This window comes from Cibotium barometz, chromosome 7 (assembly GCF_041138505.1).
Source record: "Cibotium barometz isolate CiBa-2024 chromosome 7, ASM4113850v1, whole genome shotgun sequence".
In the NCBI taxonomy this organism is placed as follows: Eukaryota; Viridiplantae; Streptophyta; class Polypodiopsida; order Cyatheales; family Cibotiaceae; genus Cibotium; species Cibotium barometz.
In genome coordinates, this window is record NC_141052.1 from 44,486,626 (window position 1) to 44,512,871 (window position 26,246).

Below are 26,246 nucleotides of genomic sequence, written 5' to 3' on the forward strand. Positions count from 1 at the left end.
CTTAGTAGAGTCCTAGTCCTGGCGCTTGTCAAAGGTGAGCATGTACTTCAGCTTATTGGCTGGTTTTTTATATAGCTAACAGAAGGACCTATATCCTGAAATATTAATTATGAAAAAGGTAGGATTGGATAACTTTACCACTAATCTTGCAAACAAAAAGCAATTTTTGTATCTTTGAAAGTCTCGTTTATTTTCCCCTCTTTAAATGTACTGTTTAAATTAGGAAAATAACACAAGAAACTAGTTGGGAAAAATATATATATATATATATATATATATATATATATAGCGCCAAAACAGTCTTCGATGGTCATCATTTAAGCGCTTTAATTATAAAAAGTGCTAAAATTTTAATTTTTCTTTAATATATCTTAAATAACTTTTCAAAACATTATAAATACAATACAAAATTTCTCCACATCAAAAATCTCTCTCCATACGAAATTTTCGTTTTGCAAAATCAATGCAACTTTTCTTGGGTTAGAGCCATGGGAAAAAAAAGAAAGCAAGGAAAAAAGAAATCTATTATCATTTATGAAAGAAGAAAAAACGTTTGACAGACAAACAATAAACTCACTTAATTACCTTCACCTTAGGTTTAACAGTGAAAATTGAAATAAGACCTCACAACACTGCCCAGCCCACCGGTAGAATTTTAGAATTTTCATTTTTTTTTGTGAAGAAGCGCACCGGAACCCCAACACCCCCCCCCCCCCCCACACACACACACACACACACGGGGCACATTTACATATATGTACACGGGGGGGATGCAGGACAAACATCCTTTTTTATGACACACTGCGAAATGATTTTTACATGCAACCTGAGATTCACACAAGCCATTTTCTTCCATGTAATTCCCACCTCTTATCCCATGGGTATTAGGTCTTTGACTTCATGTCATGCCTCCTTGAGGATTTCTCAGCCACCCTTGCTGGCCCTCTTGGTCACTGGTTGGCGAGCCTTGCTTGCCTGAGCAGGCGGTCCTCGTTTCAATCGCCTCAAGACAGGAGGCTTAACTTCCGTCACCTTCGCAGTATCGTCGCTCTCCACAGATGCATCGCTTGATTCTGCAGAGGATGCAAAAGACTAAAAATTTAATATAGCCTTGAACAAAAGAAACCTTCCTTCTACGCTCCTGTGGGATCAAATTCCACCGCCTTTACACAGACAAGCTAGCTACCACCCCCGTATTCAGTGAGCTTAGCCTATACAATGACTCTTACTGCAGTTCTCAATCTGTTCAGTTTACTTTACTGCATTGACAAGTTCATATCCCAAATCTTTTATATGGTATTGGACTGCTAGTTAGTCATTGCAATGCTACTAGAGCAAGGGAGGAACGGTTCTGTATCAAGCCTTGCAGGTCAAAACACTTCTCATTCATGCTGTTCCCCCAAATCCTTCTCAAAATAAAGACAAAGGTTACAGCATTTTAATGACACTGGCTTAGAAAGCTGCTAAAAAGACATGCAATTGCATTACCTTTGCTGCTCACAGTAGAGTTGCCAGCAGTTGTGGATAGCTCCACTTCTTCTTTTGTCTGCGCAACTCCAGGACCATATGTTCTAATGGCACCAAGTGTTACAATTCCAGCTTCAGCCTCCACTTCAGGAATTTTACACGATCCTTTAAAAGGTGGCATGTAGCAAAACCTGCATGCAAACATATGCTTTAGTGCACCAGAATAAGACACCAAATGTACAACATATGATTCACAGCAAACCATTGTTTGACTACTTACCAATCATCTGGTAAATCCTTGTCGTCAAAGTTCGCATCCAAAATCCGCCATTTCAAGCACTTATTGCATTGAACCCAACTATGGTCAGGAGTGTACTGGGCATTTTCATCCTTCTTTCCCTACATAACAATTTGAATTATCTCAACAATACCTTTTTACAGATGAAAATGTGAGAAAACAAAGAGGAGTTGAAACCCGCACCACTTCCAAGGAGTCAAAATTTTCATCCCAGTACCGATTGGCCATGTTTCCAAGCCAGTCATCCAAAACAGCATAAGCCTCGCAATCTTGAAAACCTTGCTTATTGTTGAGCACAGCAACACCATCTCCAAGCCTCTGTAACACATAAAAAGAGAATGTGGTTTTTGGGACCAACCCCATTCCCCGACTTCAGGTTCTAATCTGTACCTTTCAAACACCCTATAGCACATATTAGATACAACATTACCACTTAACTCTACAATTTGAGGGACTTGTTGCCATAGCTGACAAGATCACAAGAGGAAGAGCTCACAAACATGGCTAGTCTTGCTTACCATTATGTCAGTCACATCAATGACTCCAATAACACCGCGTCCCATATCTGCTGTGTGGATCATTCCTCCTACACGTTTATATGCCTGAACTTACAAGGTTAGCCATGGTAATCTGATCATGTCTGTAGGCATTTAAAGGTCACACATTCAAACCTTTTTCATTAATTCACTCCATCTGTATGCCAGCATTCATATTATACCTCAATCAGCCGTCCATGCCAAAAAAGAAAAATCCCACAATTTCCACGATCTCTTTCTGCTTGGCTGCGTCCAAGTGTGAGCTCCACTTTCCTCCCCCCCAGAAGTGTGTCTTTGAAAACTCGAGTTTTATTTAGAGATTTATGAAGGCGCCGGGTTTTTACCTTCATTCAACTCCACCAGAATTACACAACATTCTCATGTAACCTACATCATGGCTAACATTGGAGAAGCAAAAATTGCATCCAGTACCAGTGTCCCTTGTATGTAGATCTTCATCTTCGGCTCTAAAAACATGACTTCCAAGTATGCATGGAGAGAATAATCCAAAGGAACCTGCATTAAAAAGCCATAAAACAACCCTTCAACTGACCTGACATTTAAAAAGTCAGATCTCTCTGTAACAGAATCACTTCAGCACTCTACAAGCTGTACAATGTTCATAAACAATTCAAAAACTCTTGATGAACCAAATTGTGTGACGTATCTACACATGATACTTAAATAATCTTCCTTTTTTCAGATTTAGTTAGTTAAATCAGTGGAGGGGGTGTTGCACATGCTAGGGTGGATGAAAGACAACCACGGTACGAGTGTGTGCAGAGACAATGAGAGAGAGATGATGAAGCTCAGAGTGTCGCACAACTCAATGATGATTGGATTAATGATGATGAGGACGTAAATCTTTCACCACGTAGCCTCTCACCCTATGAAACCTAAAAACATGTTTCCTAGAGAAACCTACGACCTGTTTCCACATGAAACCCTTAGGCCTGTTTCCCTTTGAAACTTTTGTCCTGTTTCCATACAAAACCATTCATGGCACCATTCAACAACAGTGCCAACTACGGCATACATCTAGTTACCTGTTCCCTCATGAAACATCTAGAAACATAGAGATGCCCATAGCTGTAGGTCCCTCTATTCCTTTCTAGCAGGAAGAAAACAATCTGCTCCATGAGCACGCAGCCATGCGAGCTTGCATCACTCCCATGCCAAGAAACATTTTCAATTGACCTGTACTTGCTTGCAGCCAACCAAAACATCCCATAAACAATCTCAAAACAGTCCTGGCTCTGCGCCTCCTTCAGCCCGCTCCTTCCGAGAGAGAGAAAGAGAGAGAGAGAGAGAGAGAGAGAGAGACCCGTTCAGCCCTGCGCCGCCTTCCATGGGAGAGAGAGAGAGATAGAACAGTCTTGCACTTCCTAGAGCCGGCCTCCTTTCAAGAGAGAGGGGGCGTGAGAATCTGTTGGCTGGGCGCTTCCTGCAGCCAGCCCACCAGCCTCTTTTCCAAGCCAGTAAAGCATGTATCTCTGCTGCATCTGCCCGACCAGCCCTTCCTGCAGACCTGTCCGCTTTTCAGCAGAGCGAGAGAGAGAGAGAGAGAGAGAGAGAGAGAGCTGCAATCTGGCTGCTTTCCAAAGGGAGAGATAGAGAGTGGGTGAGCTTGCTGAGCTGTACGCTGCTCTGCAGTCTGCCCACCTGCGCTCCTTGGTGACCAGCCGTCAAAGAGAAAGCACCCCCGTCTGCTGGCCCGACTTGTAGCTAGAGAGGGAGAGCCTCCACGTGCTGTTCAGCCCCTGTGTGCCACCTGCAAACAGACCGCCAGCCTGCTGTTCAACCCTGCTCCTCTGTCCAGTTCACATGCAGTCCATCCACGTGGAGTCCAAGCCAACAGCCGCCAGAGAGAGATTTAGAAGCTCCTGCGGGTGTAGCTTTTTGCTGGCCCCTCCAAAAGAGAGAAGTACACCTTCTTCAGAAAATAGGCGCCCCTCCTTTTCTGCCCGCCAGCCCTTCCTTTTGAAAAAGCACAGACGGCTGAAGCTGCAGCTCGACTCCCTCTAAAAAAAGTATAGGCCCCCATAATAGCATAAAGGCCACGATTATCCCCTAAAAGGGGTTCTTTTATTTTTTTAAAGGCTTTTAAACCTTTGTCCCCTCCAAACCCCTTTGTCCCCATGGGTTATGAGAAAAGACTTTAATCACTTGGCCCCCTTCATACTTGGGGTTGTCCACACATGGGTTTACTTTTTGACTCCAATCTGATGCCATTCACACTGTCCACCATGTCCCCGTGCACACCTGCATACTGTCCAGAGAAAAACACAGGGTCATGACATAACCCCCTCTTGAAAAATAGCAAGCGTCCTCGATTGCACTCAATGGCACAATAAGGCATCTTATGAGCAAAGACTCCCCATACGACAAAAGCAATGGCCCTCAAGTGCATCTGGGTGATTAAAAAAAAATCATCCTGCACAATAAGGTCACACCGTCTCGTCAAAGTGACAAACAACTCTTGCTTGTTCCTGCAAAACCTGCAGCAAAAGTCGAAAACCAAGTGGAAACACGTTAACTGTGTTAGCCAAAAACAAAACCATGCATCATTCTACATATGACACACATATGCATGACACATATATGCATTCGCAAACAATATGCTCCTCAAGATGCTCTACCTACTCTAAAGTAACAATCTAAATCCAAACAATACATCCACTGGGTACTTCCCACATACTCCCCTTCCTCTTAAGAGCTCACTCCGGAGCTCACTAAAAAGCCAGGGTCCTCTTTGAAGAGTAGTCAATGTCTCCCATGTAGCGCCGTCCTCGACACGATCCTTCCACTTGATCTTGTATTCCGTGATAAGCGTATTACGCAATCTTCTTTCACGAAATCCAAGAATCTTTTCAGGTTCGTGCGGAACAAATGTCATGTCCTCGACATCTATAATTTCTTGAGGAGTAACTAACTGATCTGTTGCACCCAGTACTTCTTTAAGTCTACTGACATGAAATGCAGGATGAACTTTCACATGAGAAGACAAATCCAATTCATATGCAACTTAACCAATCCGTCGTGTAATACGAAATGGTCCACAATATCTAGGGAATAATTTCGGAGATTGACCTGTCCGTAAAGTCTCGGAATCTTTCGGAACTCGCAAATACACCATCGTTCCTTCAGAGAACTCTCTGGGTGAACGATGTCTATTAGAATAAAATCTGTCTCGGTCTTGAGCACTTCTAATAGATTCCTTCGCAACTTGTAACATTTCCTGCATATCTTGCAAAAAATTATGTGCTGCATCATGCTAAAGTCTTGAGAATCCTACTGTAACAGGTGATCTAGGTTGAAAACCATACATAAGCATGAAAGGACTAAAACCTGTACTCGTATGCTTAGTACTGTTATATGCAAATTCTAACATAGGAAGATAATCCTCCCATGAACTCTGTCTTTTGGATACATATGCTCGAAGCATATCCTCCAAGATCTGATTCACTCTTTCAGGCAGGCCATCAGATAGAGGATAATCAGAGGAACTCAAATTCAAAGTTGTTTCCAACTTCTCAAAAACAAGTTTCCAAAAATCACTCGTAAACTTCCCTATCGGTTTGGATATGTTTATGGACATGGATATGGAAGCCTGGATTTGGCTATTGACCCAAATGCAGGGTCTATTTTGTGAACATTTTGATGTAAGAATTGTTTGATGTAAATATTGTTCTCAAAGGCTGTTTCAACGAACAATGTGTAAGGTCATTAATTAAGGAACTTGTTTTATATGACACACAACGTGGTAGGACTAATTAGAAAACAAAATTGATACATGAGTTGGGTGGAAAGTGGGAGGATGGAACGGCACCATCCTATGGACGGGTGGATCTAATTAGTCGGGTAACTTTCCAACAAATTAATTGAAAACTCTATGTAGATAAATAGGTCCCTGGGCAATCTTCCTCCTTGGGCTATGCCTTGCATAGATGGGAAAAAAAGCGTTGTCTCTAGGAATCAAGAATGGAGGTTTCCCAAATTAAGATCAATCACTCTATGATTTGATTTTAAGAGCCATTTAGAAGACCACGCTCCCTCCATGGGATAGAACTAGGTCTTACCTATTAATTGTATCCTTGTATCTTTACATGGTCAAGGTGTCGACGAGTAGGAAATTTTTCTCTATGTCTTGCAATAACCCGTACAGTCTAAACAATTGCTCGATAAACTGCCGTGCTAATTGCGTAGCTGTAATAGTCTTCCAGGTCGCTTAAAATCTAGCCATTTTTGTCAAGCGATCTACCACAACCCAAATAGAATCGTGGCCTTGATGTGTTCTTGGCAATCCGGTAATAAAATCCATGGAAATACTTTGCCATTTATTACCTAGGATTTGCAAAGGATGCAACAACCCAACCTGTCTAAAGCGTTCAGCTTTATCTGCCTGACAAATTTGACACTTGAGAACATAATCTTCTACATACCCTTTCATCTTTGGCCAATAAAAAGTGTGTTTCACTAATGATAGCGTCCTGTGTACCCCAAGGTGTCCAGCAGAAGGGGCGTCGTGACACTCCCTCAGAATCTTGGACCTAATGTCCGGGATCTGTGGTACACAAATTTTGTCATTACGGAATAGTAAACCATTCCGAATCATCCACTGACCTCCTGCAGCCCGTATAGTAGACTGCTCCGTCACCGAGTCTTGGTCAATCAATGAGCTCCCGTCCTGGATCTTCTGCCAAAATGGACCAAAATAACTATCAGTCTTGCAAAGCCCTCTCAATGACTGAAATAAGTCGGTAGAAATCTCGGTGAACGACAAAGTATTCACCTCTCGAATTCGACTAAGCGCATCTACAACACTACTCATGGACCCTTTCCGATAACGGATCTCAAAATCAAAATCTTGCATTAACTCCGCCCAACGAGCTTTCCTTCCTCTCAAATCATCCGAATCACACACATACTTGATTGACTGATGATCAGTCAATACCACAAACTTGGAGCCATATAAATAATGTCTCCAAACCTTGAGAGCATGAATCACAGCATAAAGCTCCTTCTCAAGGGTTGGCCAACGAGATTGAGTGTCGTCTAGCTTTGTACTTTCAAAAGCAACCGGTCTACCATCTTGAAACAAAGTAGCCCCGATAGCATAGTCACTGGCATCAGTTTCAAGAACATAAGGCCGACTAGGATCGGGTAATGCTAAGATAGGTGCTTCCTTGACTTTATCTTTCAAAAGGATGAAGGCCATATCCAAATCGTTATTCCAAGTGTAGGCTAATTTAACTTACGTCCACGACCTTTCAATAAGTCGATCATCGGTAGTGTGAGCTGAGAGTACTCCCACACAGATTTCCGAAGAAAAACAACAAAACCGAGAAAAGAACGAAGTTGTTTCACTGTTCGCGGTATAGGCTAGTCCAGAACCTTCTAAACTCGGTCATAGTCAATGCTCAATCCATCTCAAGTGATCTTGTGTCCCAAGTAAATCATGTCGGTCCTTAAAAAACTCACATTTACTTAACTTAGCATATAGTCGATTCTGTCTTAAAATAGATAAGACAATCGTGAGGCGTCTGACATGATCCTCAAGAGTACGACTATATATCAAAATATCATCCAGGAACACCACCACAAATTTTCCCAAATGTTCACGAAAAAGATCGTTCATCATTTCCTGGAAAGTGACTGGAGCATTGGTTAACCCAAAAGGTAATACGAGAAACTCGTAATGGCCATACCTAGTCCGAAAGGTGGTTCTTTCGACATGCCTTTCATGAATACGTATCTGGTGATAGCCAGTACGTAAATCGATCTTCGTGAAATATTTCACTCCTGCTAACCGGTCAATCAGGTCATCTGATCTAGGGAGAGGATAACGGTTCTTAATGGTCAGCTTGTTCAATCTCTTGTAATCTACACACATTCTCCAGGTGTTGTTCTTCTTTCTCCTAAGCAACACAGGTGCACTCCAAGGTGATTTACTTGGACGGATCTGGCCCATCCTTAAATAATCTTCGAGTTGTTTAGCCAACTCATCTTCCTCAGCTTGGCTCATCCTATAAGGTGGAATACTGACAGGATGAGCACCAGGGATCAAGTCATTCTGGCTGATCAGAGGGAGGCACAGTGTGTTATTGTGGAACACAGATCTGTGTGCATAGATCCTCTGTGCTAAGAGGCATTGTGGGCCGTCAGATTGGACATACAGGTGTAATCTCTTGGCTGATTTTTGTTGTACTCAGCCATTCATATTTTTGGAATTGAATAAAGAAATACCGCGAGGGGCGCCAAGCTTTGGGGCCAACAAGTGTCGCTTTGTTTTCACATTTGGGCACTCTAGCTCCAATCTGTTTTGTTTTCACATCTAGATTACAAGTGGACGGGTGACTGCTAGTCTACCGCACTCTGGTTTCTATCAGAGGCGGGTTTCAAGGTTCTGTTGCCGGGACCAATCATCAACTTTCTGAAGGGGGTGAGCTCGTGGTTGCTTTGAAGAAAGCCATCGCTGAAAATTCAGCAAACATGTCTGATACAGAGGATGAGTACTTCTATCATGAAGAAGAAGAGCAAGAGACTTCTCCTGAGAGAGATGTATCTGAGGATATTTTTGCAGGAGAACAGGCTGCAGATGTTGAGCCTTATGAGGATGTAACACAGCCAAAAGATGTGCATGGTAAAGAGGATGATGATGCTCGGTTCAAAGATCGTTTGGCTAGTGTTATGGATACTTTTATGCAGCTCACACAGAGTGAGAGATTTGCTGAATTTATGAGATCCCGCACAGAGCCCCGCACAGAGCCCGAGAAAAAGAAGAAGAAGGCTCGTTCAAAGAATCTTCCACAGGGTCATAGTGGTGCCATCCCACAGGAACCATCTTTTGGCCAGTTTCCGAACATGCAGCATGCTTATGGTGCAAACTCTCAGAGTTCCTTCTATGGACAGCCACCAATTCCTCAGCAGAACATGCATCCAGGTTATTTTGGTGGTGGCTCGGTGTTCCAATCTATGACTGGGGGTTATCCTCAGGGAGGCATGGGTATGTACGGGCCTTTTGGAGCCAATTTTCAGCCTGGCATGCAAGGGAATATGTATGGTGGTATGCAGTCCGGTATGCAAGGAAATATGTTTGGAGGCATGCAACCTGGGATGCAAGGCAATATGTTTGGTGGTATGCATAATGGAATGTTTGGAAACATGGCTGGAATGTATGGTATGCCTGCTGTGGGAATGGGAAATGTTGACCCAATGATGGGCATGAATGTTGGGGGCACCAATCTTGCGAAGCCACTTCCATATGATAATCTAACGCCTATGGAAAAGGCACAGGATTACAAGGAAGGGGGAGCTGCAGTGAAGTTTGACACATTCAGTGGGGCCAAGGATAAACTTAAAGCACTTACCTTTTTACAGCAGTTTGATGCTGCTTTTTCTGATGGGAATTACACAGAGTCTTCTAAGGTGAGGAAAGCTGCCACTTTTCTCAAGGGCAATGCTTTGCAGTGGTGGTCTACTCTTCTTTTGCAGGGCATAGCACCCACCACATGGGTCCAATTCAAACAGGTTTTCTCTTCCGTATTGCTCACATCTACATTCGAGGTGGATGTTATGACCGCATGGCACAAATTGGATGCTTCAAAGTGTGATAGTTTGGAGGATTATAACAAGAAGTTTTGGGAAGCTTTACTCCCAATGATTTCTTATCGTGCCGTGCCATTATCAGAGCAGGTAGAGAAGTATTGTTGTGGGCTGCCCAAAGAGATACGAGGTTATTGTATAAAGACAAGAGTAACGAACATGTCACAGATGATTGAAAATGCTATGACAGCTAATGCGTTACTCACTGGTGGTTCATCTGGGTTTAAAGGCAGTAAGAAATTGAGCAAGAAAGCTGAAAAATTTGGGCATGCTTCTCGTGATGCTAAAGGGTCTTCAGAGACGAAGTATAAGAAGTTACCAATGCCCAAGAGGACTTCTGAGGAAAGACAGGCTTTGAGAGATGCTCAAAAGTGTTTTTACTGTACTGAAGAGGGGCATATGTCATTCAATTGTCCCAAAAGAAAGTCCCAAAAGGACTCTGACAATAAAGGAGAGCCCAAGCCAAAGAAACAAAAGCCTTCTGCAAGCTTAGTTCCTGATCTTGTGGGGGAGCAGCCAGGTGGTGAAGCAACAGAGTTGTGCAGGGCATGGGGTAAAGTGAGAGATCAGAATGCCTTGATCTTCTTTGATACAGGTGCTAGAGCCAACTTCATTTCACCAGATTTGGCTGGCCGATTGGGGATTCGCGCAGAGGAGATGGGGCCGTTACATGAGTCTAATATGGCTTGTCCAGGGTATGCAGAACCCGTTACTCCTATCATTAGGAAGCTTCGGCTTCATATGCAGCATTATGTGGACAACGAAGAGTTCTTCATCATGCCTTTGGATGGCTGTGATGTTTTGTTGGAGAAGCCATGGTGCCACAGGGTACATGCGGTGGTGGATACTTACAATAGGAAAATCACTCTGACTCATAGAGGGAAAGAGCATGTATTGGATGTAAAACTCAAAGGGGAATCTGTTCCTATTGTATCCGCTTCGGCGATTTCATCAGTAATGAAAAAGCATCTTTCCGCGTACTTGATTTATGTAAAGGATGCACAGGATAATGAGTCTAAGTCTAATTTGTCAATGTTAGATAAGGACAGGGCTGATTTCTTAAGTGGGTTTCAAGACTGTTTTTCCGAGTCATTGCCAGGAGAATTACCTCCTGAGAAGCCAGAAGATCATGCTATAGATCTGATTCCTGGTAGTACTCCATCGAATAGACCGCCGTATCGTGTTAGTGCAGCCCAACAGGAAGAGATTATGAGTCAGGTGCAGGAGCTTTAGAATAAAGGGTTGATACAGCCTAGCTCATCACCCTTTTGCTCACCTGTGCTCTTAGCGCAGAAGAAGGATGGTTCTTGGCGCATCTGTATTGATTACAGGGCGCTGAACAAGAATACCATCAAGAATCGATTCCCCATACCGAGGATCGATGACATCTTGGACTGCTTACAAGGCTCCACAGTTTTTAGTCGTATTGACTTGAAAAGCGGGTATCATCACATACGCATTAGACCCGAGGATGTGCATAAGACAGCATTCCGAACCACGTTTGGGTTCTATGAGTTCTTGGTTATGCCCTTTGGTTTGACAAATGCGCCTGCCACATTTAACAGAATGATGGACAGGATTTTCAAGCCTCATAGAGAGTTTGTGGGCACATTCTTTGATGATATGATTGTGCATTCACAAACTGAGGAAGAGCATAGAAGGCATTTGGCCATTGTGTTTGCAGAACTCAGAAACCATAGGTTGGTTGTTAATGGCAAGAAGAGTGAGTTTTTCTTGCAGGAGATACATTTCTTGGGGCATATTGTGTCTGCGCATGGAGTCCATATGGATCCAGCAAAGGTTGAAGCAATACTTAATTGGCCAGCTTTGAGGACCGTGCATGATGTACGCAGCTTTCTAGGATTGTGTTCCTATTACAGGCGTTATATACGGCACTTTGCTGAAATTGCTTCGCCTCTTCATGCTTTGACAAAGAAAGCAACTCGGTTTAGATGGGCTGATCGGGAAATTACAGCATTCAAAAAGCTCAAAGAAAAGCTTACTTCGGATCCAGTATTGGTGTTAGAGGACCTCCGAAAGGCTTTTGTTGTCCAGTGTGATGCATGTGGAAGTAGCATTGGTGCAGTTCTCATGCAAGAGGGACATGTGATAGCCTATGAGACTAGAGTTTTGCAAGATGCTGAGAAGCATTTACAGGTTTATGAGAAAGAGATGTTGGCTGTAATTCACGCTCTTTCTACATGGAAACACTACTTGCTTGGGGCTGATTTCACGGTACAGACAGATCATCAGACCTTGCGTTATTTCCTCACGCAGACTAAGCTTTCAGAGAAGCATATGCGTTGGGCAAACTTTTTGTCAATGTTTCACTTCCAGATTGTGTATGTGGAAGGCAAAAAGAATGTAGTGGCAGATGCTTTGTCACGCAAGCCACAAGTCTCTGCAGTTTCACTTGCTTACCATCATGAGCTTGATGAAATGAAAGAGCAGTATGCCCATGATGAGGACTTTGAAAGGTTGTATGATCAGATGTCTGAGGGTCAGCGGCATGAGCATTATACTCTCAGAGATGGGTTTTTATTGATGCATGGCAGACTGTGTGTTACCAGGCCATTGCGACTCAAGGTTATGATTGAAAGTCCTGCTCCACCGTATGCAGGTCATAGAGGTATTGACGCCACGGTCAAAGCAGTGGAGACTTTCTTTTATTGGCCAACCTTGAGAAGAGATGTTGATGCCTTTGTGAGGCAATGCATCGTATGTCAGAAGGTAAAGTTTGACCGTCAGAAGACACCAGGGTTATTACAGCCTTTACCTATTCCGGATAGACCTTGGGAGAGCATTGCCATGGATTTTGTATTTGATCTTCCACGGACACAAACGGGAAATGATGGCATCTGGACTATCATATGCAGGTTCAGTAAGCAGGCTCATTTCATTCCCGTGCGTAAGATGATCAAAGTGGATCATATGGCGAAGTTGTTCATGGCGAACATCTTCAAGTATCATGGCTTGCCTACGTCTATCATTAGTGACCGTGATCCACGGATGACGAGTTTGTTCTGGAGAGGGTTGTTTGACAACATGGGTACAACTCTCAAGTTTTCATCGTCATTTCATCCACAGACAGATGGTCAGTCAGAAGAGGCTAACTCGACAGTGTTGGATCTTCTCAAGTGTTATGTGTCAGAGCACAAGCAACAATGGGAAAAGTATCTTCCTTTGGTGGAGTTTGCATATAACAACACTGTACATAGATCGACAGGCAAGGCGCCTTTTGAGATTGTGGAAGGAGGGAAGAAGGTACCACCCATTTTGCATACAAAGGATAAGATCTTTGAGGCTGATCAGTATGTGGAGAGCTTACATGAAGCTTATCAGAGAGTTAAGTTGGCACTCCAGAAAACTCACCAGAAGCAAAAGAAAGCCGCAGACCGTCACAAACGTGATTTACAGTTTGCATTGGGTGATTGGGTTCTTTTGCGCTTTGAAAAGGCTAGACTCAAGAAGATGAAGGGTAAAGAGCGCTTATTCCCTAAATTGAGCATGCGTTATTATGGGCCTTTTCAGGTTTTGGAAAAGATTGGTGAGGTAACCTATCGTTTGAAGTTACCAAATCACTGGAGGATTCACAATGCTTTTCACGTGAGTCTCCTTAGACCTTTCCGTGGGGATGTGCCTGAGGATGTATCAGATGAGGCTCAGCCGGAAGTTGAGGAACTTGATGAGGTTCTGATTCCAGAGCAGATACTGGCACATAAAGAAAGGAAGGTACGACGTAAAGTTTCCCGTCGCTATCTTGTGAAGTTCAAGAACTATTCACCGATGGATGCGAAGTGGATGGAGGAAGGTGACTTAACAGATTCACCTCAGGTTTTGCAGCTTTATCTCGATGCCTTTGAGTTAGAGCCAACTCTTATTGTGACTCATGCAGGTTCAGCAGAGCATGGGTCTAGAGCATTACCTGATGCTCAAGAGGGGGGTAGCACCTCCACTCCCTTGATACAGACAGGCTCAGATGACATCTAGAGGTCGCTTGGTGCAGTTTTTATCTCACCCGAAGGTACTGAGGCTGACAGTACATCTGTTTATGGGACTTCTATGATATATGTGTACTAGTCACATGAGATTTTGTGGATATGTATGGTTCACAGTGGTATACAACTTGGACTATTACTATGCCATTGGTTTGCAGTGAATGTTGACACATGTGTATGGCTTAGAGAGATTGGGACGCTGATCTTGCCATATTGTGTATTTCACTTTGGATATTTTGATGCATCACCAGAATGCAATCGAGGACGCTTGCCATTTTTCAAGAGGGGGGTATGTCATGGCCCTGTGAAAATGGAACAGCACAAGTGTGGGCATGGTGGTTGCAGAGTCAGAATATTGAATGATTCACATGGGGGGTGCCCGGACAGAGTTAAAGATGTGTGGACATCCCTAGGTGTGAAGGGGGGAACTAGAACATTAAACTTTTAATGTTTATTAAAGTTGCCCCTAGGCCTTAGTGGCCCTAGGGAACTTTTAAAGTTTGGGGGCCCTAGGATTTTTATGGGGAGGAGGCCACTCCACTTTTGGAGTGAGTGCTTCTCTCTCCTCCCCCTCTCTCTAGCTTTTGGGAAAAGGAGTCGTGGAGGGGATGCGCTTGTGTACATGCGTGGAGAAGCTAAAGAGAAGAGTCGACTGCAAATTTTGTGAGCTGCTGCTGCTGTTTTTCTGAGTGCAAACCAGCCGTACAGCACTGTACGGCCAGATCTGCTGCAAGTACTCTCTCTCTCTCTCTGGCACAGGCTGCGGGTCTATCTCCCTGCTGGACAGGCTGCGCACAGGCCCTGTACAGGCTGTGCAGACAAGTACACAGCAAGTACAACACTGTACGACTGCCGTACAGTGTGCGGACAGTCAGGTACAGCAAGTACTGCTGCAAGCAGCGTTGGACAGGTGCTGGACAGGTCTGATTACGCAAGCTCAGGCGAGCACAAGTGTGGACAGCAGGCTGCATTTGAAAGTACAACTCTTGGCACGTATCCCGAGGAGACGGGTACGGGGCTGTTTTTCAGATCTGTACATTCAAAGACAGCATAGAGGTGAACACAAGGAGGAAGGTACAGACAAGTACGTGCATGCGTGTGAAGCAGGATTGTGGAAACAAGTGCCTGCAAGTACAGATTGGTACCGTTGCTTCCTCCAGTGCTGATTCACGAGCTGAATTTGGTAAGCTCCGCTTCTGTTCATCTATCTCTCTTTCTACTGCTTGATGTGTGTTGCAGATATGAGCTATCTGGCCCCTTGTGAGAGGAGGGGTATGGCAGATTCACAAGGGTTGAGACAGAGTTTGGACAGCATATGTATGTATGAGCTGAGATGTTGTATCATGCACTTGAGTTATGCCAGATGTATGCTCATGGCTGCCCTGCTTAGTGGTCTTGGCTGGTCAGAGGGAGGCACAGTGTGTTATTGTGGAACACAGATCTGTGTGCATAGATCCTCTGTGCTAAGAGGCATTGTGGGCCGTCAGATTGGACATACAGGTGTAATCTCTTGGCTGATTTTTGTTGTACTCAGCCATTCATATTTTTGGAATTGAATAAAGAAATACCGCGAGGGGCGCCAAGCTTTGGGGCCAACAGGTGTCGCTTTGTTTTCAGATTTGGGCACTCTAGCTCCAATCTGTTTTGTTTTTACATCCAGACTACAATTGGACAGGTGACTGCTAGTCTACCGCACTCTGGTTTCTATCAGAGGCTGGTTTCAGAGGGCTTTTTACCACACGGCTCCCGAGTGGCTATTGGTCAACTTAGAGTTTCATCACACCGATTGGAGATTGAGACTGGCAGGGCAACACGGATCCCCCGAGAGGAGAGGGTATGCAGATTGTGCAGAGAGGAGGTGGAGAGTGAGGAGCATTATGTACGCAGATGCAAAGCATATACAGCCATCAGAGAGAGATATCCCATTTTATTCAGAGAGCCACATTCCCTACGCCAGATCTTCGAGGCAGCAGACCAGCGCATACTGGGGAGATTCATTCTAGACAGTGCCACAGAGAGACATCATTACAGGCTCAGACAGCTCCAGAGGGGGGACGACAACCACAGATTACTACATTTTTTCAGAGATCCATCCCACTCCCAGCCCCTACACGGCAGGGAATTACTCTCCAGAGAGCAGAGACACTCAGAGCCCGCAGGAGACAGAGGACACCTGGCTTTCGGACACCACGCCTATACCAGAGAGAGATGACAGAGATCGGAGCTCAGTTTCCCAGAGAGGGTGCGGAGCGACAAGCTCGCTTCAGAGCACACCCAGGGATGTTCTTCAGGGAGCTGTGGACACCCCCTTCATTGATGTATACCATTTTATACCCCCAGTATGGTACGGGATGGAGCTAGCTAGGTTGCATATCATGATTGTCTACTCCATGCATATAGCTTTGCATTCTCCTAGTAGTAGAGCTCCATCCCCTCCCCCCACTCATTGTATTTATTGCACACCCAGATTCAACTTTTTAGTTCAGTACTTTTTCATTTTGTTGGGATGACAGAGGATACCCCATACAGGTACACCGATTTGTCTAATAGGCCGAGTTCGGTCTTTTGGAAGACGTTAATAAAATCTTTCTTTCCTTTCTTTCTTTCTTCATCTTGCAACAAACCTACACATGTATGCTGTAGGATACATAGAAAGAGCTCACCCGAAGGTGTCCCGCTCGCATCTTCCTCCCTGAGAGGCTCTGATACCACTGTCAAATCCCACAATCTCTCCGAGAGTGAAATCTGCAAAACAGCCATGAAAAGCAAGACAAAGCAACAAACCCTAACCCTAGAAGGAAAAGCGGAAGAAACATATCTGGGTGCAAGCATACTCGCCACCCAACCATGACAGCCGTGAGCGAGGCTCGCAATCTTGGCCGTCCCCACCGAGCCACGAGCTAGAGCGTCATGCTCTCGTGAGTGCCCTGCCTTCGTCCTCATTCGGTGTCCCCTACTACCCGGCGTTGTCCCCCAAGGACAACGGCCTCCTGCACGATGGTGCTCCTGCTCCACGCGCTCTACACTCTTGTGCTCCATCCATCAGTGTGTGCCCAACTGGTACCCCTCAATCCAATAAATAGGAAAGGAACGCCCAAAAAGCACACGCTATCAATAGCGGACCAAAAAGCACATGTCCGCCCACAACACATCACACTCTAGCTCGCCAATCTGCCTTCCCCGAGCGTGCACATAACAGGGATGCCGAGAATGCTCCTATCCCCATAAATCATGACGGGCTCCAGAAAAGCTTTGCAGATAGTAAAAGTGTCCTATCCCCAATTGGGAATACGTTCATACTGGCGAAACCACTGGATTCCTAATATCATGTCACGCCTCAATAGAGGCTAGACAATGAAATCTCGTTGGAATAAGGTCTTTTGAACTTGAAAAGGAATCTGATGTGCTTCTGAGAAATGTGGGTGCGGAGACCAGGTGTAAACCAGTCCACATCCAAATGATAGGACACTATTATACAGCTCATTTTGGTAGCCAACTAAGGAGAGATAGCATGCTCAAAACTGCCCATGTCAAATAAGACTACAAACTGGTGGCCCTTGGCAAAGCCATAAGCTCGGATCAAGCTTTTCTGTGCAGCATCACTCTCACCCTCCTACTTAGCATCAAGTACCATGGATGGCATAGGATGCATCGAAGGTAAAAGTTGAACTGCGTTGGTGGTTGTCACCAGCCTGGACATTTCCCAGTCTGAAAGGGGTTTGGTGGACTCCAGGATGTTTAAATATTTGGAAAGTACAAGCTTTGGGAATGGGAGATTATCCTAGAATACAAAGGACCACACTCCTAAAATTTAGGAGAGTTGCTATTTTTTGGCCCGACTCCGATGGAAATTCTGTTCGCGTCATTACATCTGGAATTGAGCAGATACCAAGAGTTGGCAAAGTGCCTATGACAGAATGTCTACCAGTTGGGATATTTTTAGAGATAAAGTTTATGCAAGGACCCATCTCTTAGATTGGGACATGTGGCAAGGAGGTGGACCAAAGTGAGACAAGTGGCCTCACATTTGTTAGAAAGTCGATCAAAGTGAGACAAGTGGCCTCACACTTATCACTTCAGCTATTGTGTGGCTCTCCACTTGTCATCGTAGCCTTCTCTTGCCATTTTAGCTCATGGGAGGCCCAAATCTATAAATTGGAGCCCTCTCTCTTCATTAATGGAGGCTCTCTTGCTGCACACTAGCCTCTACCACCATTGAGGCTGCCCTAATGATGGCTACTCTCTTTCTCTCTCTCCTGAAGGCTGCCCATGAAGAATACCGGCTGTTGGGGACTGTTTTAGAGGCTTCCATCGCGAAGAAATACTGAAGGCAAGGGAATGTAATCATTTATTATGATTTCTAGCCATTGTAATTGTTGCACCAGCATTTGTACTTGCTATACCTGCTATACCAGCCACCGTACGGACTGTACCAGCCACCGTACCGGCTGTACCAACCACCATACCGGCTGTACCAGCCACTGTACCAACTGTACCAACATTTGTACTTGTTGTACCTACTGCACCAACCACCATACCTGCTATACCAGCCACTGTACTTGCTGTACCAGCCATTGTACCTGCTATACCGGCTGAATGAAGAGTTGTACTTGCTGTACCAGCTCTATTACATGAAGACCCGTGGTTTTTGGGGAAGAATCAGTACCCACACGGAGGTATATGGATTATATTGTTGGCTCGGCATTTCTACAGCCTATGTTCCAGCTTGGTAGCCTTGTGTTGGGCTGTGTTATGGCATTTGTATAGGGATAATCCGGCATCTCCCGTGGGGAGAGTAAGGCCCTCAAGGCTTGTACATGATATTATTCTCCTTGGGTAATAAAATACTCCAAGGGGGGGGTCGGCCCATTCCGGCCTCTATGCGGTGTCACACGTGCAAGCTCCATTATCAGCATTTGTGGATGTTTTGTCCGGCTTTATGTTTTATGCAAAGTGATGATGGATATGTGTTAAGGCTGTGGCCATGTTTAAGTGTTTTAACATGCATTGATGGTATCAACAAGTGTGTAAAAGGCCCTAGTCCCCCGGGCACCCGCGCGAGTTACATTGGTATCAGAGCATAGACTTCCTTGGAAGCGAAGGCTTCCTTTTATCAATAAGGAAGAGAAAAGATCTCAAGTGGGGACCACACTTACCATCATTGCTATTAAGCATGGCCAGCCACTTCATAGCCTATGAAGCAAGAGCATGAGCAGTAGACAGCTTGTTGATCTAAGGATTTATGAATTCACAAAATTTATCTTGGAAGTAAGGAGTTGGCTTTATGTGCATACATTTAGCACTCTTTCTATATGCATATTGTGGATTATATTATCAAGCTTACAAGCAAGCTATATGAAGATATATCTCGGGATATCTTAAGGATATGGTGAGGAGATATTTCTTTTGGCTTCATGACCAACGTGCAAAGAAAAGCTAAGTATACTTTGAGTTTGCAAAGTTGGTGCTTTTGCTATTTACTATGAAGTGTTTTTGATGGTCACTAACCCTTGTATAGCCATGCAAGGAGAAAGGTGGTGTTGTTTGCCTTGAGATGGTTTCAGGGAAACATTGTTTATGGCTCCCTTTATTGGGATGGATTATATCTATGGAGATTTCTTTCTTGGATGAGATTTATATAGATATTGGGCTTTACAAGCAAATTTCTATGGACGAATCTGTCCGAGTTTATAGAGAAGAAATCTTTGGATATCTCATGGATATGATGCTTTTATGGATAAAGTCCACCTCTACTCCAAGGTGTGTGGTTAGCACGGAGTATGTGGTAAGAGGTATGGTATACATGTCTATGGATTCTTGGACTTCTTTTCTAGGGATTTGAATTCATTCTCAGGCTTATGGATTATGTTTATGACTCCCTTTTACTGGGATGGATTATTCTTTATGGCTCCGTTTATTTGGGATGCATTGGACTTATGGAACTCATGGTTCACATACCTTGTGTAGTGTTCTCTTGTCCTACGTGCTCTCTTGAAGATTGTTTCTACCATGTGAGGGTGGAACAATAGAGAGCAGATGGAAGGGAACATGGGCACTTCAAAGGGTAGTGACAAGCACAACATACCCTCTGTAGTGTTCTCTTGTCCTACGTGCTCTCTTGAAGATTGTTTCTACCATATGTGGGTGAAACAATAGAGAGCAGATGGAAGGGAACATGGGCACGGCACTTGAGAGGGTAGTGTGAGTTGGTGGCCGAAATGCCTACAAACTATTGGTGGCCGAAATGCCTATAAACTATGTGTAGCAGAAATGCTTATGAAACACCAGGTTATCTATGCCTGCGACGAGTGATTGTTTTATCTTGTTACTTGAGCCTCTCATCCAAGGTGTGTGGTCAGAGTACCAACACGGAGTGCAAGTGGTAAAGTGGACATGACGCCTGGTTGGCACGGAACTTATATCTATGCCAAGGATCATGTGGACCGATGCCTTATTGGCAGAAGACTTATTTTGTCTCACCCATTTGCTTGGGACATGGATTATGATATCTGGACTTATGGGACTGTTTTGTCTCGCCCATTTACTTGGCACATGGATTATGATATCTGGACTTATGGGACTGATTTGTCTTGCCAATTTACTTGAGACATGATTATGATATCTGGACTTATGGGACTGTTTTTTGTCTCGCCCATTTATCTTGGGACATGATTTTGATATTCGTATTATGGAGACTTATTTAGTCTCGCCCATTTCTTTGGGACATGGATTCTTCAGTTATATTGGATTTTTGAGACTGTCTCGTCTCGCCGACTCAATGGAATATGATTATATCTTGAACATATGGCTTAAAGCTTAAAGTTGCGGACAACTTTTAAGAAGCAGGGGCGGATGTCACTAGCCTGGACATTTCCCAGTCTGAAAGGGGTCTGGTGGACTCCAGGATGTTTAAATACTTGGAAAGTACAAGCTTTGGAAATGGGAGATTATCCTAGAATACAAAGGACCACACTCCTAAAATTTAGGAGAGTTGCTATTTTTTGGCCCGACTCCGATGGAAATTCTGTTCGCGTCATTACATCTGGAATTGAGCAGATACCAAGAGTTGGCAAAGTGCCTATGACAGAATGTCTACCAGTTGGGATATTTTTAGAGATAAAGTTTATGGAAGGACCCATCTCTTAGATTGGGACATGTGGCAAGGAGGTGGACCAAAGTGAGACAAGTGGTCTGACATTTGTTAGAAAGTGGATCAAAGTGAGAGAAGTGGCCTCACACTTGTCACTTCAACTATTGTGTGGCTCTCCACTTGTCATCGTAGCCTTCTCTTGCCATTTTAGCTCATGGGAGGCCCAAATCTATAAATTGGAGCCCTCTCTCTTCATTAATGGAGGCTCTCTTGCTGCACACTAGCCTCTACCACCGTTGAAGGCTGCCCTAATGATGGCTACTCTCTGTCTCTCTCTCCTGAAGGCTGCCCATGAAGAATACCGGCTGCTGTTGGGGACTGTTTTGGAGGCTTCCATCACGAAGAAATACTGAAGGCAAGGGAATTTAATCATTTATTATGATTTCTAGCCATTGTAATTGTTGCACCAGCATTTGTACTTGTACTTGCTATACCAACCACCGTACCGGCTGTACAAGCCTCTGTACCGGCTGTACCAGCCATTGTACCTGCTATACCAACATTTGTACTTGCTGTACCTGCTGTACCAGCCACCATACCGATTGTACCAACCACTGTACCTGCTGTACCAGCCACTATACTTGTTGTACCAGTCATTGTACCTGCTGTACCGGCTGAATGGAGAGTTGTACTTGCTATACCAGCTCTATTGCATGAAGACCTGTGGTTTTTGGGAAAGAATTAGTACCCACACGGAGGTATATGGATTATATTGTTGGCTCGGCATTTCTACAACCTATGTTCCAGCTTGGTAGCCTTGTGTTGGGCTGTGTTATGGCATTTGTATAGGGATAATCTGGCATCTCCCGTGGGGAGAGTAAGGCCCTCAAGGCTTGTACATGATATTATTCTCCTTGGGTAATAAAATACTCCAAGGGGGGGGTCGGCCCATTCCGGCCTCTATGCGGTGTCACACGTGCAAGCTCCATTATCAGCATTTGTGGATGTTTTGTCCAGCTTTATGTTTTATGCGAAGTGATGATGGATATGTGTTAAGGCTGTGGCCATGTTTAAGTGTTTTAACATGCATTGATGGTATCAACAAGTGTGTAAAAGGCCCTAGTCTCCCGGGCACCCGCCGCGAGTTACAATGGTAGTAGGCTATGCTGGAGGAGGAGGAGATGTTGTGGCAATTGTGAAAGAAGGCTGCTTGGAGGCTTGCTCCGTTTGCCATTTCTGACAATCCTTCTCACCATGCCCAATGGTATGACAGAAAAAACATCTTTTTCTGTTTGATACTTCCTTAGCTCCTCTGGAGGAAAATAGCCTCCAATGATGCCTTCTTTAGCTTTTTCCTCAAGAGTTTTCTTAGGTTTGAATTCCTTATTCTTCTTACCCCCTCAACTAGAGCAAGAACTTTCGTCCTTCTTAGCATCTTAAGAACATGAATTACCTTTCCCCAATTGCGAAGCCGTTGCTGCTAACTGCTGGAGTTTGGTACTAGACTACGGTTGTTTTGGCTTGCCTCCGTTCATCTTCATTTCTTCATTTTGAGCGAGAGTCAAAACCCAGTCATATGAGTTGGATTCAAAGTTACGAACTGTGAATGTTAGAATCCAATCCACAAATGAATTGATCCATCTTAGCCTGCTCAAATAACCCTAGCTACTGTGCTAAAGTGATAACCTTACTTGAAAACTTAAGCACGGGTGAACCGTTCTGTTTAAGTCCATAGAATTCATCTGCCAGGTTGGTCAAATACTAGGGAGGAACAAATCTTGTCTTTAGTTCATGGACGAAGATATCCCAGCGAAAAGCTGCGACACCTGAGGTTTGGTATGTATGTAAACTAGACCAATGTTGCCACCAGTGACTACCTCACCCGTTAGGTGAGAAGCCGCTATGTGGACTTTATCACGAGGATTTGTTAGCTTTACCAAAGGAGAATATGCATTAAACTGATGAATAAATTGATTGACAGCTAAATGATCACACTTACCATCATATTTACTAAATTTTGGTTGAGTTCGGTTGACAATCGTTGATGTCACGGCAGTCTAGCTGGTAGCACCTATGGGCGGAGAAACTGAAGAGAGAGTGTGTTGAAATTGCAGATACATGGACTCCTTTTTCCGCTTGTGTTCGAGTATCATTCGCTCTCAGTCGAGCTCTCGTTGGTGCTTCCGAGCTGCGAGGTGAGCCTGACGCCACTCTTCTTCAAGCCTGCGTTGAGCTTTCTCAATCCTATGGACGCTTGCAACATGCAGAGCTTCACTTACAGGTTTATGAGGAGGAGTTGTTGGCTGTAATTCATGCCCTTACTATTTGGAAACACTATCTTTTAGGGGCTGATTTTATGGTCAAAACTGATCATCAAAGTTTGAGATACTTTTGACTCAAAGTAAGCTCTCAGAGAAGCATATGAGATGGGCAAATTTCCTCTCAATGTTTCATTTTCAGATTTTACACACTCCAGGGAAAAAGCATAGAAGGGATGTACAATTCAAACAAGGTGATTGGGTCTTGCTGAAATTTGAAAAGCCACGCCTTCGGAAGAGGCCAGGGAAAGAGAGAAAGTACCCTAAACTTTCCAACAGGTACTATGGACCTTTTCAGATCTTGGAGAAGATCAATGATGTTGCATTTCGGCTTGTACTCCCAGATCATTGGAACATGCATAATGCTTTTCATGTGAGCCTATTGAGGCCTTATGTGGGACCGACACCGTTTGAGCCGGTTTTGGAAGACCCACCTGAGGTGGATGAGCTGGAAGAGATTCTTCAACCTGAACAGATTATTTTTCACAAGGAACGAAAGCTTGCGGGAGGCAAACTTGTTCGTAGGTACCTTGTGAAGTTCAAGAATTATTCAGCTTTGGATGCGAAATGGATGGATGAGGCCTACTTCGAGGATTACCCAGATCTTTTGAAGGCCTATCTGGAGGCTTTTCAGTTGCGGTCAACTCATTAGAAGCCGGGGGGAATGTCACAAACCCCTATATTCTAGGGACATGCGGATGCGTATCAGGCCTAGAAACATGCGGATGCATGTATGTATTATGCCTGGGCATGTGTATGGATCATATGAGTGGATGCATATGAGTCCAAGGACATGGCAGGACATTTGTGGACTTTCGGGCGGTGCCCGTGTGGATTCCGGCCATGCACACATGGTGTGTTATGATGGCAGGCGGAATATTTTCAAGTACAAGAATGATGATAGGTGGTTCTCCAAGTTTACATGTGCACAATGCATAAATGATGCATGCCATAACTTTATTTTACTTTGTGTGACATTGTCTTGCTGCCTGGACAATGCTTGTTATTTTGGCTTGTGAAGTCCGAGGGACCGGGGACGCCCGGGCACCTTGTGGACACGTGTGTGCACTCCTGTTTGGACCTAAAACTGTGGGCTTATGGGTTTTGCAGGTGGTAAGTGCGTCCATACTCAATTTACAGCTTACTTCATTTACTACTAAGGTTTATTGGTTTGCAGGTCCACACTCATTAATAAGTGGCCGGACAACTTATAATGCGTTCGCATTTGGTTGGACCAAAATTAATGAAGTCCGGACAGCTGATGGCCGTTTCCCATTTGGTTGGACCTAAACTTATAGAAACAGGACAAATGGAGCACTATGGGCTGGACACCTTATGGGGACACATGTCAGCCAGCATGTGTACCCACCAGGCCCCTGAGGTGGCACCTGAAAAAGGCGCCTCCCTCAAGAGGCCCTTTTGGGCTGTTTTACTCATTATTCAACATATTGGAGAGCTGGTTGGAGCTTTGGGAGTTGCTACAGGGCTGGTTGCTTGCTTCCCGGACTCACACAAGCTTGGACAACGATCCCCACACTCTTCTAAAGGGCTGGTTGGTAAATTTCAGACCTGCAATTTCTGGTTATTGCGAGTTTTGGGCTGGTTACAGGTGTCCAAAGTCAACTTGGACAGTACAGGGCAGCTCTAGGGACCTTCACAGGGCTGTAGGACCCTTTACAGGTGGATTTCTCGCGACAGAAAGTTGCTGTTTTGGACTGGTTATTGCACAAAACAGGCCGGACAGCAATGGAATATGTGAGCATGGATGTGTCTCAAGGATTCCTGGTATAGCAAGTGCTTAGGGCAAGCATTGGGGACACTTGCTCGCGGAGAACACAGGTTTCTGTATCAGTTTCTCGCGTGGAAACAGGGCCTAAAGATCCATTTACATCTTGTGCAGGGCGGATGTACCTGTGAAGAGGCTTGTGCAGGGCGGATGTACCTGTGTGTAGGGCGGATGTACCTACAGACTCTCTTGTTTGAAATGTATTCATTCATAATGTATTTGGAAGAATCAACCGTAATCTTGTACTTTGCAGACTCTTTTGGTAATATAACCTAAAGGGGGGGGGGGGGGGGGGGGGGTCAGCCTATCATCGGCCCCTTTATGTGGTGTACTGTCATTTTCAGCTTTGTGGTTGTAATGCTCAAGTGTTAAGTGCTCAGAATCTTGTTCACATTTATACGATTCCAATACACGCGTCCGCCTCCCGTTACAGTGCGAATGCTAAAACCTTGTGTAGGCTGAGAAACGCAAGGGACTGAAGCACTTCTTCCTTGGCTGATTGAGGATGATGTGTTTTATGCTGCTGAATGCTTCTATGCTTCAAGCGATGAAGATCCAATGGCTGAATACTGAATCGTTGAAGGCTAAGGCTGAGATGGATGGAATGATGCAGGCAATTACTTATGTGGCTACAGAGTTGGCCGACTATAGCATTAAATGCTACACGACTTGGTAAAGTGATAAATGCTGAATTATATGCTAAATTTGCTGAATAAAATGCTGAATAATTGTAATAATAATGTCAAATAAAGTTCTAAGGCTTCTGCAATGGTTTACATGCACATGGGATGAATGTTATGCAATGCAAAATGCTTTCTAATGCAAACCCTAAGCTTCTACTAACTTCTCCATGCATGAATGATTCTCTTCAAGTGGGTTTAGGGACTTGACTGACTGACTGACACTCTTAAGGTTGAGGAATGACCTACGTAGCTCGTGCCTGACATATCCCACACCGGGGATTACAATGGGGCCACGGCATATGACAATATCATATCCTAAAGGGTCCTACTGTTGTACAATGATGCACTGATGATGAGCCATCTTGTCACCATGCACTACAGTGCAGAGTGCATGTAACAAGACCATAGCTTGGAGGAAAGCTCGGCTGGGGATATCCATGTCCGGTCTACATGAAGCCAGGTCAA

The 26,246-nt window shown here is 44.4% G+C and overlaps 1 protein-coding gene across 1 annotated transcript in view; it reads right to left on the reverse strand.

Moving 5' to 3' along the window:
- Positions 1 to 504: 504 nt before the first annotated feature.
- Positions 505 to 26,246, reverse strand: part of LOC147637055 (uncharacterized) — a 54,118-nt gene continuing 28,376 nt past the window's right edge. Inside the window, exons 10-16 of the mRNA XM_086800670.1 lie at positions 2,734 to 2,817; positions 2,484 to 2,645; positions 2,284 to 2,367; positions 1,949 to 2,083; positions 1,748 to 1,866; positions 1,489 to 1,658; positions 505 to 1,073 (exon numbers count right to left, since the gene is read on the reverse strand). Of these exons, the coding sequence (XP_086656796.1) occupies positions 925 to 1,073; positions 1,489 to 1,658; positions 1,748 to 1,866; positions 1,949 to 2,083; positions 2,284 to 2,367; positions 2,484 to 2,645; positions 2,734 to 2,817 (903 nt within the window). The 3' untranslated portion in view covers positions 505 to 924. The remainder of the gene's footprint in view (positions 1,074 to 1,488; positions 1,659 to 1,747; positions 1,867 to 1,948; positions 2,084 to 2,283; positions 2,368 to 2,483; positions 2,646 to 2,733; positions 2,818 to 26,246) is intronic.